Genomic DNA, 17,126 nt, shown 5'->3' with positions numbered 1-17,126 from the left:
GTAATCGTTTCGTCACCCAATTCTGACACTCCAACATATGATGCAGCAGTAACAATTTAATAACAGAAAGAAAAGGAAGTGAAGAGCAGCCTACTGTTCTTGACATGCGGAATTCTTTCACATAGGGGGTGCTTCTGAGTCTTGGACAGTAGAGCAGGAGTGAGGGGTGTGAGAAATCCCCACCCCAATGACATTCAAATAAAAACGACCTTACGGGATAATCATTTGCGTAATCATCCATTGACGGCTTATGCAATTAACGGTTTGTGAACTTCGTGAACAACTGGGTGTGAGTTAAAGACATGGCAGGCACACCTTTTTAAAAGTGGTGTGCAAAGTCTAAACAATCAAGTGGATAAAGTTACTTTGAAATACAACCCCGTGAAATTGATACCTTGCTGTTACCCGAACAACAGGCAGATTCTGATCCCAGGATCACTGACCAAGATGATGAGTCAAAACACCTGTAGCCGGGTATTCTTGTACTTACACATTGTTTCTCTCAATATATATATAACAGAAGCATAGAAAGCATTAAAAAAAGCCCAAAAAAGCTACAACAGAGGAGAGACGATTATTAAAAGTCTTGAGTTCTGCCCCCTCCCAAATTCAACCTGTGAGTTCCACTCAGTATCAGGTCTGAGATCAAAGGGATAACAAAAGCTGAGCAGTTCATTACTTAAATTAACCCTTCTAATCACAAGTTAGATTATCATTGTAATTCATAAAATCTAGAAGTTGGAATTGAATCGAGACAAACCTCAAAATGTTTACATTAAACAGTCCAAAACCAACTGCATTCAAATCCCATCCCAAATGGCATTTAGGTAGAGAACTGTCCATTGACTTAGCCCCTTCTCTCTCCCATCACTCAGTCCAATATGTCAGTTATGTCTGCCTCTCTCTCTGTAGGCGTTACGGCCAGGTCCTTCTGGAGCTTCTCTGTGCCGTCGGCCATCAGCTGGCAGGCAACCTTGTGTTTGGACCAATGCTTCACCTGGCATTCCCTAAAAGGACAGAGCAACAACACGTATAATCTCATTCAGCTGAACAATGTAGAACCTCCTGAACCAAGGGGTGGTAATAAAACCAATGGCCTTTTCATAGTCTTTTGAGTACATCTTTTGTTGCAAGACTAGTAAGAGATTCACAATAAAAGTGGCAGCACCATCCTCTTGATATTTACTTAAGGAGGTGCATTTCCCTGTATGGTGTTTCACTGTAACCAGTCTTACCTCTGGCAGTACCATTCTCCCTGGCAGCGGGAGCATCTCTTAGAAGCCTCGGCCCCACAGGCTCCACACTTGGGCTTCTCAGGGATCAAACTCTCCATCACATCCAGGTTATAGGTCTGGGCCAGTCTAGACAAAGATGATTTAAAAACAGTATAGATTGTAACAGAGACAGAAAGGTTCACATTCGTATGTCTCAACCCCATCCAATGTTAAATTCACCCTTAATGATTTTGGTCTCATTCAGTCTCTTTACTAATAACACCAGGCTGAGCATTACCTGAGTGCTTGCTGTCTCAGGTCCTTCTCTGAGGGGTTGAACGTTTCCTTCACTTGGTACTTGGCAATGGCCTTCCACTTCCCTGTATTGTCCCGCATAATGTTGTTCCACATCTCTGGAATCTACCAGTAAAAGGACGGTATTTATTTGTATGACAGCAATTCATTGTGTTCCTGTGTGCGCATGTTCCTGTGTATGCGCGTGCGCGTGCGTGTTCCTTGTGTGAGTGTGTTCCTCACCTGTTCCAAGATGAGGTCTTTCTTTGGAGGGGCAGGGTCTGTGACAGTGAGGTGACTGAGGAAGCGCTGGAGCTCTACCAGGTTGGGCAGCTGGTCAACTAACACCTCCGTCAGGAAACCTCGTAACTACACACAGAATATAATGGGTGATTTTCTGACATTTCATAGTTCAAGTTTCAGTTTGAGTTGGACTTTTATTGTACTCTGGTCTGCATGGTGGTCTGTTTGATAGACCACCTACGCTATCCTGCACAGAGTTCTTAGAGATCATAATGCTATCCTCACATATAGTCAAGGAGATACAATCATGGTAATAACAGTAATAGGAAACACCTCAGTCAAAACAGCAGCTGGAAACCTCATCTATCTCCTAATCGGAGGGGAGATCAGATACGATTTGAGTCACTGACGTGTATCTTCCTGTCCGGGTTGACGCGCCCATCGGGTTTGTGCCGTGGGGGAGATATTCGTGGGCTATACTATACAGTGTCTTCCGACCCCTCCTGTCTCAGCCCCCAGTATTTATGCTGCAGTAGTTTATGTGTCAGGGGGCTAGGGTCAGTCTGTTATATCTGGAGTATTTATCCTGTCTTATCTGGTGTCCTGTGTGAATTTAAGTATGCTCCCTCTAATTCTCTCCCTTTCCCTCTCCCTCCCGGAGGACCTGAGCCCTGGGACCATGCTTCAGGACTACTTGGCCTGATGACTCCTTGCTGTCCCCAGTCCACCTGGTCGTGCTGCTGCACCAGTTTCAACTGTTCTGCCTGCGGCTATGGATCTCTCACTCTCTCTACTGCAACGGCTGTCTCTAACTCTGAATGTTCGGGTATGAAAAGCCAACTGCCATTTACTCCTGAGGTGCTGACCTGTTGCACCATCTACAACCACTGTGATTATTATTATTTGACCCTGCTGGTCTATGAATGTTTGAACATCTTGGCCATGTACTGTTATAATCTCCACCCAGCACAGTCAGAAGAGGACTGGCCACCCCTTAGAGCCTGGTTCCCGTCTAAGTTTCTTCCTAGATTCCCGCCTTTCTAGGGAGGTTTTCCTTGCCCCTGTGCTTCTACATCTGCATTGCTTGCTGTTTGGGGTTTTAGGCTGGGTTTCTGTATAGCACTTTGTGACATCGGCTGATGTAAAAAGGGCTTTATAAATACATTTGATTGATTGATTGATTAAAGGATAATGATCTGGCCCAGACATTTTTCCTGAGCTATAGATTTGACCATTAGGTTTTAGAAGCCACTATAGTCAGACGTGCCAGTACTGGCTGAGGATACTGTACCTTTAAGAGCTGGTTCTTGTTGAAGTTATTGAAGTCATATTTCCTTTGGCAGTCTTCCTTCAGCACCAGGTTGTACAGAGCAATCCAGACTTGGCCGTCCAATTTAGTCATCTTTAGACGGTCTTCAGATGGAACTTTCTGCCATTTTCCATTCATGTACTTCTCCATCGCGCCTGTAGAGGGAGACAAAGGATAGGTATTGAGGGATAGGTTGGGCTTCTTACTTCATTTTACATTTTAGTAGACACTCTTATCCAGACCAACTCACAGCAGTGAGTGAATACATTCTCATACTGGTCACCAGTGGGAATCCAACCCACAACCCTGGCATTGCAAGCGCCATGCTCTACCAACTGAGCCACACAGGACTTATCATCATAATGGTTAAAAGGTTTTAAAAACATTTTTTTTTTAAATGCAACAGTTGGACAATGAATGAAGACATTCCAAACATTTAAAATGTTTATAATCCGCAGATACTGACTGAATTATAGTGCATAAACATTTTACTGGCATGGACAAATAATGAAATGGAGTTCAGTGATTTTGGTGCGAATTATTTCTTAGAATGCACTCATATACACAGTACCAATGAGTAGGTATGTCCAAACTTTTGACTGGTACTGTACATTTAATTATTGTATTAGGTATTTTTTAAATATTTTGTGTTAAAATAAATAAAAGTATATGTGCCTCATTTGCATAAACACCTGGTGTGAATTTAGCGTATATGAGTAAATTAACATAAAGGGGAGGACCAGAGCTGCAACCACCAAACACTTGCTCTGTCTACCCTACCAGCACACCTGCTCCGTCTACCCTACCAGCACTCACCTGCTCCGTCTACCCTACTCTACCCTACCAGCACTCACCTGCACTGTCTAGACTGCTTCATTGTTGTCTAGTGCTCTTGCATAATTCAACAAGTGTGTCAATAGCAAGATATACACTCAAGATTAAAATTCAACATACTTGGCTCTAGATTATACAAAACATACACTATTTGCGAAATCAGACATAATATCACTATAATCCAAGTGTTCATTTTCTGAAGTTGCTTTCATTTCAGCGCATCTATTTATTAAAAATGGCAACTGTATTCAATTATTATTCAACTCCACAAAAAAATTAACACTCATCAAAATAAAGTTAACTTTCTTCTCTTTTTTGTGAAGCAAGTGTCAAGACGGTGTGTTGAAACCAAGACTAAGCTTTAGCGTTCTTATAGATTCAACAGAAATCCAATGTCTCCCATTGAGACATTTCAGCCATTACCGGGGTGTGTTTGACAGGTCATTACAAACATTTAAGAGCCAAGTGGATTTTGCACCCCTCAAACACAGGAAATAGATGGCTGAAAAATACAGATCCTCAGGTGGGCGGGGCCTGTCCATTACTACTACTACACTGTAACAACTAGGCTATGTAGGTAAAAAGATGGCTATTGTTTTGATATAATCATATTATCCCATAGATGGGGTTATGTGGAAATTGTCTGATCCATTTTGTCCATTTGCATGAATACACGTTCAGTGACCAACCTGCAGAATAGCGACTCCAGGGGCTGTGCTGTACCAGCTGTACCAGCACACAGGGCAGGTTATGGGTGCACAGCATCCTATTGATCACACTGATACTGTGTGCGAGAGAGAAATCACAAACAATACATTTCACCACATGACAGAATTTCTTGTTTTTTTCGATAGCATGTAAGGTATTTGAAAAATGATATGTGAATGCTAAATCTCCCACCTGTCAGTATGGTCAGTGATGTAGCGCAGGACAGACAGAGCCTTGAGGGAAATTTCAAACTCTAATGCCGCATTCTGACCCTGCAAATCCTGCATCAGACACACAGCACAACAGAACATTTACAATCCACACCACTGACCAAAGTAAATCCACCATCCTGACTTGCAATGGCCTGACTCTAATGTTGTAGCTGGAACCCAGACAGCTCCTGTAAAGAGGAATCCACCCTGTACCTGTATAGAGGATGAGTCTCCACTCTCTGTGTGACTGAGTCGGTCTTTTGTTGGGGTGTCATCCCTGGATGCTCTGCTGGCCAGAAGGGCTAGTTTGCGGTGGCAGTAGTCCACCAGGTCCAGGACTGAGTCATCTGCTGCCTCACAGGAGTCCTGTAACCAACACATACAGACAATAAATGTATTTAGGACATACTGTAGCTTATGTGATGTCTGAAACAGACACTGCATACATTGTGCTGGTACTGAGGCAAGTGTTCAAATAAGTTCTCACCTTGTGAAACATAATTGTCTCAAGTAGGTTGATGATTGTAGCCTCATGGTGAATCTGTAGATGAGAAGGGAGAGGCTGAAATGAGATGGAAACTTCTAGGGGGTGTACAGTAGGGTGACCATTGTGCGGGACAGTCCCACATTTTGGCCCTTTGTCCCACGACCAAACAAATATGTCCCACATTTTAGTAACAACTTAAAACACCACTCAATTCATCCCATATTTCAGTCAGACTTCCTATTCATTTGATGAGAATTGTCTTTTGCAATCACATTGTAAAACAGTTAGGAAGGGAGATTTATCTCGGGATTGTTTGAAGCAGCAGTGAAAATGTTGAATGAGCAACCAATGAGCATGTAGTCTCATAATTCTAATGAAATTACCTTATATATTTCAGTCTAATAAGGCTATTTACTTACTTTTGTAAGACTTCGTTAGAAGCACCCTTTTTGTAAGTAGTTAAACTTGAAGAAGAGGACAGTTAGCTGGAATTTAGCCAGAAAGAATGACAAATGTGATTGGTTGAGGATATGACATTGGCCTACATCAAGATATAGGCTATATCATGTGGTAAACACTTCTCCAATGGTTGTTGAGATCTAATATTCTTCGCAGCTCAAGATGAGACGAAGGCCAATGTCATATTGTCAACCAATTACATGTCAAATCCTTTCGGCCTAAATTCTAGCTAAACTTGAAGAGACCGCTCGGTGCAGTGGGATTTTGGTGCTGCACATTTTTTTATTCTTCTAGGCTACACTGTTCTGCAAAATCCTCCCATTGTCCAGATTTATACCTGTACAGTGCATTCGGAAAGTACTCAGATCCCTTGACTTTCCACATTTTGTTATGTTACAGCCTTATTCTAAAATGTATTAAATAATTTTTTCCCTCATCAATCTACACACAATACCCCCTAACGACAAAGCGAAAACAGGTTATTAGGCATTTTTACAAATGTATATATATTTTTTAAACAGAAACACCTTATTTACATAAGTATTCAGAACCATTTACTCAGTACTTTGTTGAAAAACCTTTGGCAGCGATGGGGTCTGAATATTTTTGTCAGAGCGGATGGAATATACATCATTTCATACCTTATTTACTGTACATTGAGACACGATCACATCTCTTTTTTATTCGTGGGAATACTTGAGAACAGATTTCCTAAATTAAACAAATGTTTTGCTGAATTCCTGGACATTTTTTAAATATATATATTTATTTATTTTCTCTCTTTTTTTCTTCTTTTACGCAAAACGAAATATCTCCCCTCTTACACCCCCCTTGGTATTTGCACTCACCACCATGTACAGAGGAAAGGTGCTCTTCGGATTGAAGTCTTGGAGTTGACAGAAAATAGGAAACACCTTCTGTTTCCAAAGCTCTACCAGAATCATCTCATGGACCAGGGTGGGAATCTAGGGTGAAAAGAGGGGTTCAATCAATTACCTGTTTACATGTGCAGTAACCTGTGCAGTAACCTGTGCAGTAACCTGTGCAGTAACCTGTGCAGTATCTTTTGGTCCATAAAAAAAACGGAGACGACATAACACACCTGTACAGGTGATAGCTAACCTAGCGTTATAGAAGACGGTTATTACCTTTCCCAGTGACACAAGGAGCTCCTTGACGAACTCGTCCTGAGTGGCTGTGGATGAAGCGTTCAATATCGCCTGCATGTTGAGTTTCTCTATGTACTCATGTTGTTTGAACCACCTGTCAATCAAATAAACAGCAATGAATGGAATACCGCAGCCACGAATCTGAAAAAGCGCGAGATAGACTGCCACTTTTGTCTAGCTGGCATTATCACCAGAGATGGTCTTTGCTATTAGCTAGCTAGCTAGTACAGTAAGTTATCTAGCTAGCTAACGTTAGCTCCTACTAGCAAGACATACTGTACCTTGGAGAACCAATGTCCCTGAGTGAGAATGTTTCCAGATTTTGGACATATCCTTCTGCCTCTCCGGGAAAAAGAACATAGGTTTCCATATTCTCGACAATAAATGTTTGTACAAAAAAAGGCTGAGTTGAGAGAAAGTGTGGAGACTGAGGCAGCTTGACGCGCTAACTCATTTTAAGTGCTGATACCAAAAAGGTTGACATGGTTACTGGATACATACGCATGCGCATTACAGACAGCATGACCGCAAGCGACAGAGCGGTACAAAAAGATCCCCGAGGTAAGCCTACGCAGAGAGGAAGAGGCGAAGGTGGGCAATAATCATCTTTAGACTAGGTGAGGTGTGCAAGATCAACAGTCAGACAGTGGGTGACGACGACAATTGCATCTTTATTATTGCAAGGAGTGTGTATATAAAGTAGAGGTTTTGCACAATTAATAAATAAGTATACTGTTCCTTGTTTTGTGGCCTTTATGAATTCTTCCATTCATTGTTCTGAATGAAACTATCCCACAACAATGATTGCTTCAAGAGTCTGGATGGAAAAACCTGAAGATAAGTGAGTTTGGTGACATATTGGTAGTATAAAAATACCTACATGTCTTAGCCTTTGAATACGCAGATATTTTCCAGAAGATTTCCAGTGATAGGAAGAAGTCACTTTATGGCATCTTTGGCCTCGGTTACTTCACTTTGTCTCTCCTGGACAGCAGCCCTTCGTGTGCATCAGATGGGAGACGAGCAAGAGGCTCATGTTTTCGTACAATGGGACCTCATGTGGCTCTCTCTGTCTTTGTTTGAGAGGGGGCTTGCTCTATCTGCATCAAAGTCAGTGTGGTTGCTGATTAAGCCAGGGTATCACTTCCAGCACACAATGATGTTTGGGTCATTCTCCAAACGCTCGTCCAGCTCTTTGTAGCTCATTCCTGCAGAGACAGTAAAGGGTACTGCCATGAGAGACCACAGAGTATAGACATATTTATCAAAATACTTATCCAGTCCTCTGTAATGATTCGTCCTCCTAGACACACTCGTCATCACTATAAAACCGCTCATCTTGTGTCCAGCCTTCAGAAACACCTTCAAAATGTACCTGTCTTGCAGCAGATTTCATCATCACTGTGGCAACCAGTGTAAAGGCGTGGTGGACGGCTCCTTTCGTCTCGGGTCACCTTAACAGGATACTTCTGCAGCCGGCGAATTGGAGCCTTCATCAGCCTATACTGGATCAGCATCCTGTTGAGCATCACATGATATCAACAACACTATTCTGTACATTTCTCTGCATAAATATGCATATCATACTTCATGTTCCATGTCACCCACATAAACATCATGAGATAACATGGAGGATTGATGGCTCACCTCTCATCTACCCTCTGCACCTGCTGCGAGTAGCGGGAGCAAAGATCGCGAACTGTGGTGCCTGGAGTCAGACCGCAGTACAGCTGGAACACATCCCTTAAACAGGCTCTCTTCTGTCCTGAAAGACAAACAGCATAAGTTATCATACACTGACTGTAACAAATCCAAACTCTTTCTGACTACAACTTCCTAAACTGATTGTAACCTTGCTTGGTGACATAGCTGAGACACTCCGCCTGAATGGACCTGTCATCTATCAGGCTCTGGACTTTAGGGGTCGTGCAGTACACGTTGGAGTACTGGAGAGAAAGCATACTAGGTGTCTACAGGACTGTACACACAAACACATTTCACATGAAGAAGACACATTATGTAAAGAAGGTATCATTGCTGAGGGTTTTAATACCTGAAAAATTGACACCAAGGTTACAACGCCATAATACCTGTAAAGAGAAAACAAAAGACAACTTGTAGAATCTATTCCATGGTTTCATAAGGAAATGTTTCATTTTCTGTTGCATCATATTACCAGTTTCAAACTACTCACAGTAAATTATGTACGGCGATCCGGACTAGAATAAGTTCAACATCCGCTTCTGCAGATAACTTCTGGATATGCCTGAACCCATCAACGTAGGCCAGGATATCCAATAAAATTCAACAAATTTTTAACTACATATTCATCAGTGCTTTAATCGGAGACAGTTTCATGATGACATTACACTAAGTTATGACAGACCGTTGTTTCTCTGAAACACTTGATGTGAGGTCAGCCACACTCGTTACTGTAGGTATGCTCTCAGGTTAGACCATGACTCTCAGTTCCTTTACACATAAAAGTTAATGGACGAAGGCGTCGACTGTAGGGGGAGTGTTGTTCAGAGCGCGATGCTCATAAGCATAAGGACCTTATCTTTCGTATCAGCGTGAAATAATTGTAAAATAACAAAATGTTAAATTGATACACACCTTTGTAAGGAAAGGGTTCCCACACGGCCATATTTCAATTTTACAGCCCTTGTTTACGGGGGAAGAAAAGCGTAAGAAAGAGTGCTAATTAGCCATCTGTATCTCCTAACACCTGTGTGTAAACGGAGAACAGACGCCGCAAACATGCTGTCACTGAAAAATACTGTCGGCTACAAATGTGTTAAAAACGGTTGAAACAGTGTACAGTAAGTGTGTATTTTGCATTTGTGAAATTATTTAGAAGTGATATGAAAGTAGAGGGATTTATGTTTCTAGAACCGTACCTCAATTGAGAATCGATTCACGTTTTGATGGAGTATTTGGCTGTTTTGCCTTCCAGAGCCAATTCGCCCTTCAAACAGAGCCTGTAAGGTCCTTGGAATAAGAAGTAACGTTAGGCTCCTTTAGTCCAATATTGGGCTAGCTTTCACTATGGATGGGTGTATCTGTGTGAGCTGCTATCAGTGTGGTGGTAGGCCAACCAGTTGAGTGGTGAGATCCCACTGGGATTTGATGAAGTGGTCCTTGCACTGAGTGAAGACAGGCACGTCGTACTCCTGCACGATCAGAGGGTCCCTGCGCTGCTCAATCAGCTTTCGGTTGATTGTAATTGGACTCCTCTGAAATAAGAGGGAGGGAAGAAGCATGTGTGAGACTGAGATATCAGGGTTTGACCTTTAAACGATTGTCTCACAAATTGCAAATGCAAACACATACCGATGGGTAAGGTGCAGGCTCCGGTAGCATTGAGCTCCTCTAACAACATGGACATAATGGGTAGCAGTTTCTGTTTGCTCTCCTCATTCGTTATGAGCCCACTCTCCAGCTGCAAAATAAATAGAAACATCAATACTTTGTTCTATATATATCCTATATGACATTCAGACCTAATAATGTTTTGAAAATAGCACTAGCCTCCAAGGAGACACTTAACCTCCAGTGTTGTGAGGTACCCAGAGAGCTTCTTGACAATTGGCTCAAGGGCACAGGTCTCGGTCCATGAGTCACACACAAGTCCGAGGTTAAAGAGTAGAGCATTGCGGCTGTACTTCTTGTGCTCAATGCACACTGGACAACCAATTCACTTCTTCTCCACGGCTGTTCTACACCAATCAACAAGGAGAGATAAGAGACCTTAATCATAAAACAACAGTGCAGGAACAACAAGGATACAAAAGAAGCAGAGTGGGTCAAAAATAAGACATGCGCTTAAAACTGGTCCATTTATGAGGAAATAATATAATTGTACATAGATAGTTATGAGTTCAAATGAAATTTTATTTGTCACATACACATGGTTAGCAGATGTTAATGTGAGTGTAGCGAAATGCTTGTGCTTCTAGTTCCGACAATGCAGTAATAACCAACGAGTAATCTAACCTAACAATTCCACAACTACCTTATACACACAAGTGTAAAGGGATAATGATTATGTACATAAAGATATATGAATGGGTGATGGTAAGACGCAGTAGATGGTATTGAGTACAGTATATACATATGAGATGAGTAATGTAGGGTATGTAAACATAAAAGTGGCATTGTTTAAAGTGGCTAGTGATACATGTATTACATAAAGATGGCAAGATGCAGTAGATGGTATAGAGTACAGTATATACATACAGTGGGGCAAAAAAGTATTTAGTCAGCCACCAATTGTGCAAGTTCTCCCACCTGAGAGAGGCCTGTAATTTTCATCATAGGTACTCTTTCACCTACGACAGACAAAATGAGAAAGAAATCCAGAAAATCACATTGTAGGATTTTTAATGAATTTATTTGCAAATTATGGTGGAAAATAAGTACAGTGTCATGGAGGGCAGGTAGTTTGCCCCCGGTGATGCGTTGTGCCGTCCTCACTACCCTCTGGAGAGCCTTACAGTTGTGGGCAGAGCAGTTGCCGTACCAGGCGGTGATACAGCCCGACAGGATGCTCTCGATTGTGCATCTGTAAAAGTTTGTGAGTGCTTTTGGTGACAAGCCAAATTTCTTCAGCCTCCTGAGGTTGAAGAGGCGCTGCTGCGCCTTCTTCACCACGCTGTCTGTTCTGTTTGTTCAGCAGTTGGTTTGGCTGGTTTGGTAATGATGTACACCTGTACTGTGTCAAAGAGCTCCCGGGATATGTACTCCTCTGGAACATGGGGAGGATAGAACACAGCACAAAGATGTGACTGAGTTCAAAGTGGCTGAACACTCATTGTAAAACCTGTCAACAAAACATACTGCACAGTGTACAGCTACCACCCGGAAATGTCCGAACAACCTTAACCAGAGAGGACGAGAGACCGAACTCGATGGAAAATCTGTCTCTCTCCAGAAGGTGGCGATTTTTTCCCCCATTGTTTCAACCACCAAGCAAGGAGTTTTTGTATTTTATTTATAACAAATCAATACAGAAAATACATGGGGGAATAAGTATATATAAATAATATACAAAGGACAATTGGGCTAGGGGATAGAATATCACATTACACAAGGACCTTAAGGGACATACATACACGTATAATTCAAACAGCTTTTTTGTTAGTAGGGTATTTAATTGTCTTAAAATCTAGTTCCATTTCTTTTTATAAGAACGTGGTGTTTTGTTTGTAAATTTACATTTGGGAATATGATATTTGGCAAAAAGAATAATGAAATGAATTACATAAAATTGTTTCAACGTATTTCTATCATAGGTAAAGGATCCAAGCAGTACATCTCTCCACAATAGTGTAAAATCTTCATAAATGTGTTAAATTATAAATATACCAAAGTTTCCTTACATGAATGCAATGCCAAAAAATATGCAACACCGTTTCTGGGTGGTCATTACAAAAGGTACAATTTGAGTTTGTTTTTCTTAAACTTCTTCATATAGTGGTTCCAGGATAATATTTGTGAATAATTTTAAAGGAAGCCTCCTCAATTTAGTTAACAAGTAGGTATGTGTGTGGCAAAATTCTAACTTTTTTCCAACAGATATTATCAATAGAACCATTCCAATAAGGCATGACATAAGGTACAACATACTGCTGAAACAAGGTTTGTATCACTCAGTTGTTGAATGGACCAAAAGATAAACAAATCTTTCCTACTGATGAGTCAACATGGTTAACGGGAAAAAAAAATTCTGCATTTACCAGTTGGCTCACCAAAAGGATATTATTTCGGAACCAATATTCTAAAAACAAAGAAGTATTCTTATACAATATATCCCAATTTTTCCATATATTATATCTGTGTGGAGAAAAATTATGCTTATAAATTAAGGAGCATGACAAGAAAACCGGCCGATGAAAAGCAGAGTTTCACTGGAACTTTGTCAATATAATAATTGCAAACCAACATGAAGTCAAGGCCACCAAAAGAAGAGAAGACATGAGGAATAAAATTCCACATAGAAGTGGGTCATCTTAGGAATTGTTTTATCAAATTGATCATAAAGGTATTATTTAAGGTAGTAAAGTCCAGAAAATTCAGCCCACCATACTCATAACAGGTAAGACCCAAATGCAGACTGTGTTGAAGTAACAATGTTTATTACAGCAACAGGAGCAGGAAAACGGCAGATCAAGGCAAGCAGGGGTCGATAATCCAGAGTGGTGGGGCAAAGGTACAGGATGGCAGGCAGGCTTAGGCTCAGGGTTAGGTCAGGCGGAGGTCGGTAATCCAGAGTAGGGGCAAAGGTACAGGACAGCAGGCAGGCTCAGGGGGGCAGGCAGAGTGGTCAGGCAGGACGGGCTCAGAGTCGGGACAGGCAAAAGAGAGACTAGGGAAAAGCAGGAGCTGAGACAAAACTCTGGTTGATTTGACAAACAAGACAAACTGGCAACAGACAAACTTGCAACAAACAGAGAGCACAGGTATAAATACACAGGGGATAATGGGGAAGATGGGCGACACCTGGAGTGGGTGGAGACAATCACAAGGACAGGTGAAACAGATCAGGCATGCCAGCGACAGTACCCCCCTCTAGGGACGCCACCTGGCGTCCTACATGGGCGCATACCTGGTTGAGCGGGGTGCCGGCATTGGAGTTTAGAGATGAGGCCTGGGTCCAGGATGTCCCTAGGTGAGACCCAGCACCTCTCCTCCGGGCCATAACCCTCCCAGTCAACCAGGTACTGGAAACCCCTTCCCTGAGGCCGAACCTTCAGGAGACATCTCACCCTGTACGCCGTTTGGCCGTCGATGAGATGGGGAAGAGGGGTGGGCCTGGAAACAGGAGACAAAGGGCTGTGAGACATGAGTTTACATCTAGACACATGAAAAGTAGGAAGAATATGGAGGGTACGGGGCAACAAAGGACGAATAGAGGCTAATGATCTTGGAGCAGAGGGGAAAGTCTCGGCTTCTGGGGGTATAGCCGCGGGGCTATAGCGGCGTGCCAGCGCATCCGGCTTAACATCCTTGGGAAGCAGTTGGTGTTGCGGAAGCAAAGTGGCCCAGGCCTTACTGATCCCTTCCCAGAGGTCCTGGTACTCCGTGGGAATAACGGAGAGGTCCGGGGAAATTTCCAAGCCCCCAGGCAGAGCAGAGCTGATTTCAGGCAATGAGTGTGGCAGAACGGGATCCAGCCCACAATGGCACCAGTAGACCAGGTAATTGAGGGATTGTGTCGCTGGAGCGAAGAGATTCCCAATACCACAGGAACCTGCGGAGACTCAATTAGCAGGAATTGGATCGTCTCGCTGTGATTCCCTGACACTCAAAGGTTGATGGGGTGGTATGGTGGGTGACCTGGCCTATCGAACGCCCGTCCAGCACTCTGACATTCGTGGGAATGGAGAGGGGATGAGTGGGGATGCCCAGCTTGGACACCAGGATAACGTCCATAAGACTCATATTGGCCCCTGAGTCGATGAGTATCTGGAGAAACTTGGACTGGTCACCCCACAGCAGGTTGGCATGGAGAGGGGGCGAGTAGGGGGAGAAGCTAAATTGTCCTTAAGACCCACCAGAGTACTCATTCCTACCAATGAGCTAGGTCTCTTGAAGGGACAGGTAGATACATAATGACCGGCAGTACAGCAATAAAGACACCTCTTGGTGTTAAGTCTTCGTACGTTTTCGGCTGGAGACAGCCTAGCCCTGCTGAGCTGCATCGGCTCGGGAAGAGGTAAATCGGCAGTCTTCGGAGGCTCTTGGAGGAACTCGGGTATGCTCGGATCCTCTCGGGGACGTAGACACTGGGGATTTCCGGAGTCCATCAGATGCAAGGTGGGATCCTTGAGTGAGCGATTGGGACTGCAATCAGACCTCTTCTCCTTCCTACTTTCCCGTAGCCATCCATCAATCCAGATGGTCAATGTGATGAATATGAGTCGAGATCCGTCAGTAGTTCCCGGGCTGCAAGCTCATCCTTTACTTCCTCCGATACTCCGTGCAGGAACATGTCAAACAGTGCTTCCGGGTTCCAGGTACCCTCTGCTGCTAGGGTGCGGAAATCCACCGCATAGTCTGCCACACTAAGGGAGTCCTGCTGAAGCTGGAGTAACCTCCGGGCAGCCTGTCTCCTGGATACCGGAGCCTCTAAAACTTTTCTCACCTCCTCCACGAATACCTCCAGACTGAGGCAGACAGATTGTTGGCAATTGCCAAGGCGAGTGCCCTCCCGGACATCAGCGTAATGCTGTACGCTATCCTTGACCGGTCCGAGGGGAATGAAGAAGGCTGAAGCTCGAAAACGAGGGAGCACTGGGAGGGAAAGGCCCGGCAGGTTCTGGAATCTCCATCGTAGTGTTCCGGGGGAGGTAAGTGTGGTTCCCGGGAAACCGGGGTGACTGCGCTGCTACCAGCCGGGCTACTGAGGGTCTGGGAGGTTACCAGCATGGCAGGCTGTCTTGTAGGCAACCCACAGAATCGCTCCCGCAATGCGTCCAAAGCTAGGTCGTGACGTTCGCCCATGCACTGGAACCCTTCCATCAGACTGCGAAGCAACTCCTCGTGCCTGGTGGTGGCAGGCAGGGGTTGATAATCCAGAGTGGTGAGGCAAAGGTACAGGACGGCAGGCAGGCTCAGGCTCAGGGCTAGGCAGGTCTGTAATCCAGAGTAGGGGCAAAGGAACAGGACGGAAGGTAGGCTCAGGTTCAGGGGCAGGCAGAGTGGTCAGGCAAGCAGGCTCAGAGTCAGGAAAGGCAAGGGTCAAAACCAGGGGGGCAAGAAAAAGAGAGACTATGGAAAAGCAGGAGCTGAGACAAAACGCTGTTTGACTTGACAAATAAGACAAACTTGCAACAAACAGAGAACACAGGTATAAATACACAGGGGATAATGGGGAAGATGGGCGACACCTGGAGGGAGGTGGAGACAATCACAAGGACAGGTGAACCAGATCAGGGCGTGACAATTACAACAGTTTTCCTAATGTAATGGGTCTGGTTTCTCCACAGAAAGTTGAAAAGCATCTGGTCTATCTCCTTGCATATTTTACCGTCAAAATTAAAAGATAGGACTCTTCCTTTTAAAGATAAGTCCCTCTTTAGCCATTGATTTGGCTTCTTCTGGATTTTTTAATAAGAGGGTTACACTTTAATAAGCCTCTAGACTTCTGATCCTTAGTAATGGTTATGCCTAAATATGTAAGTTCTTCTTTCACTGGAATACCATAATATGAAGTTGTCACACAATCTTTGACAGCCACGAGTTCACATTTATTAATGTTAAGATATAGACCAGATGCTTTGGAAAAGGACTGTAGTATCACATTGATTGATATGAGGTTTTGGTTAACGTCTTTCAGAAAAAGTGTAGTATCGTCAGCCAGCTGGCTGATTATAATTTCTTTACCAACTATGGAAATACCTTGTACAGGTGTATTATTTAAATAATTCGTAAGAAGTTGGGTGATTAATAAAAACAGATACAGAGAGAGAGGATGACCTTGCCTATTTCCTCTCTTTAACTCAAATCTAGGTGAGGTGTCATGTTTCAGTTTGATAGAGTTGTTATCATTTGTATAGGGAGTCTTAATAGCCGTACAGAAAATAATCCCCAAAGCCAAATTTCTCAAGGGAGTGGAAGAGGAACTGATGCTCAACTGTTTCAAATGCTTTATAAAAATCAAAAAATAATATGACGCTCTCCTCGGTTATTAGGTCTGAGTAGTCAAGTATGTCTAATACTAGTCTGATATTGTTAGAAATATGTTTGTTCCTCAAAAAGCCTTTCCTTCCAGTTCTCTGCTGCCAGTGACTGGAATGAATTGTAAAAATCGCTGAAGTTGGAGACTTTTATTTCCCTCACCAACTTTAAACATCAACTATCTGAGCAGCTAACCGATCACTGCAGCTGTACATAGACCATCTGAAAATAGCCCACCCAATCTACCTACCTCATCCCATACTGTTTTTATTTTATTTACTTTTCTGCTCTTTTGCACACCAGTATCTCTACTTGCACATCATCATCTGCTCATTTATCACTGCAGTGTTAATCTGGTAAATTGTAATTATTCACTCCTATAGCCTATTTATTGCCTAACTCTTCATGCCTTTTTCACACACTGTATACAGACTTTCTTTTCTCTACTGTGTTATTGGCTTGTTTATTTTTTACTCCATGTGTAACTCTGTGTTGTTGTCTGTGTCACACTGCTTT

General features: G+C 43.1%; 1 protein-coding gene across 1 annotated transcript; it reads right to left on the bottom strand.

Annotated features, from left to right (window-relative positions):
* Positions 1-40: 40 nt before the first annotated feature.
* On the bottom strand, positions 41-7,510 carry zmynd10 (zinc finger, MYND-type containing 10). Its single transcript, XM_064969019.1, has 12 exons — positions 7,211-7,510; positions 6,909-7,023; positions 6,609-6,725; positions 5,302-5,355; positions 5,028-5,180; positions 4,795-4,883; positions 4,584-4,678; positions 3,043-3,215; positions 1,752-1,877; positions 1,513-1,634; positions 1,236-1,361; positions 41-1,007 (listed from the first exon to the last, which is right to left on the bottom strand). The coding sequence occupies exons 1-12, from the start codon at positions 7,297-7,299 to the stop codon at positions 872-874; spliced, it is 1,395 nt and encodes a 464-aa protein (XP_064825091.1). The 5' UTR covers positions 7,300-7,510; the 3' UTR covers positions 41-871.
* Positions 7,511-17,126: the final 9,616 nt, after the last annotated feature.

The sequence above is a fragment of the Oncorhynchus masou genome, chromosome 6 (genome assembly GCF_036934945.1).
Source record: "Oncorhynchus masou masou isolate Uvic2021 chromosome 6, UVic_Omas_1.1, whole genome shotgun sequence".
Taxonomy (NCBI): domain Eukaryota; kingdom Metazoa; phylum Chordata; class Actinopteri; order Salmoniformes; family Salmonidae; genus Oncorhynchus; species Oncorhynchus masou.
This window is presented reverse-complemented; position numbering and strand designations above follow the sequence as displayed.

What these genes read in the sequence shown, in the direction of transcription:
- zmynd10 (XM_064969019.1), bottom strand. Translation starts at nt 7,299, where the DNA reads ATGGAAACCTATGTTCTTTTTCCCGGAGAGGCAGAAGGATATGTCCAA. An exon ending in GAGACTCATCCTCTATACAG is followed by an intron (nt 4,884 to 5,027) that starts GTACAGGGTGGA and finishes TGTCTGATGCAG; the next exon opens with GATTTGCAGGGTCAGAATGC. An exon ending in CTGAGACAGCAAGCACTCAG is followed by an intron (nt 1,362 to 1,512) that starts GTAATGCTCAGC and finishes ATCTTTGTCTAG; the next exon opens with ACTGGCCCAGACCTATAACC.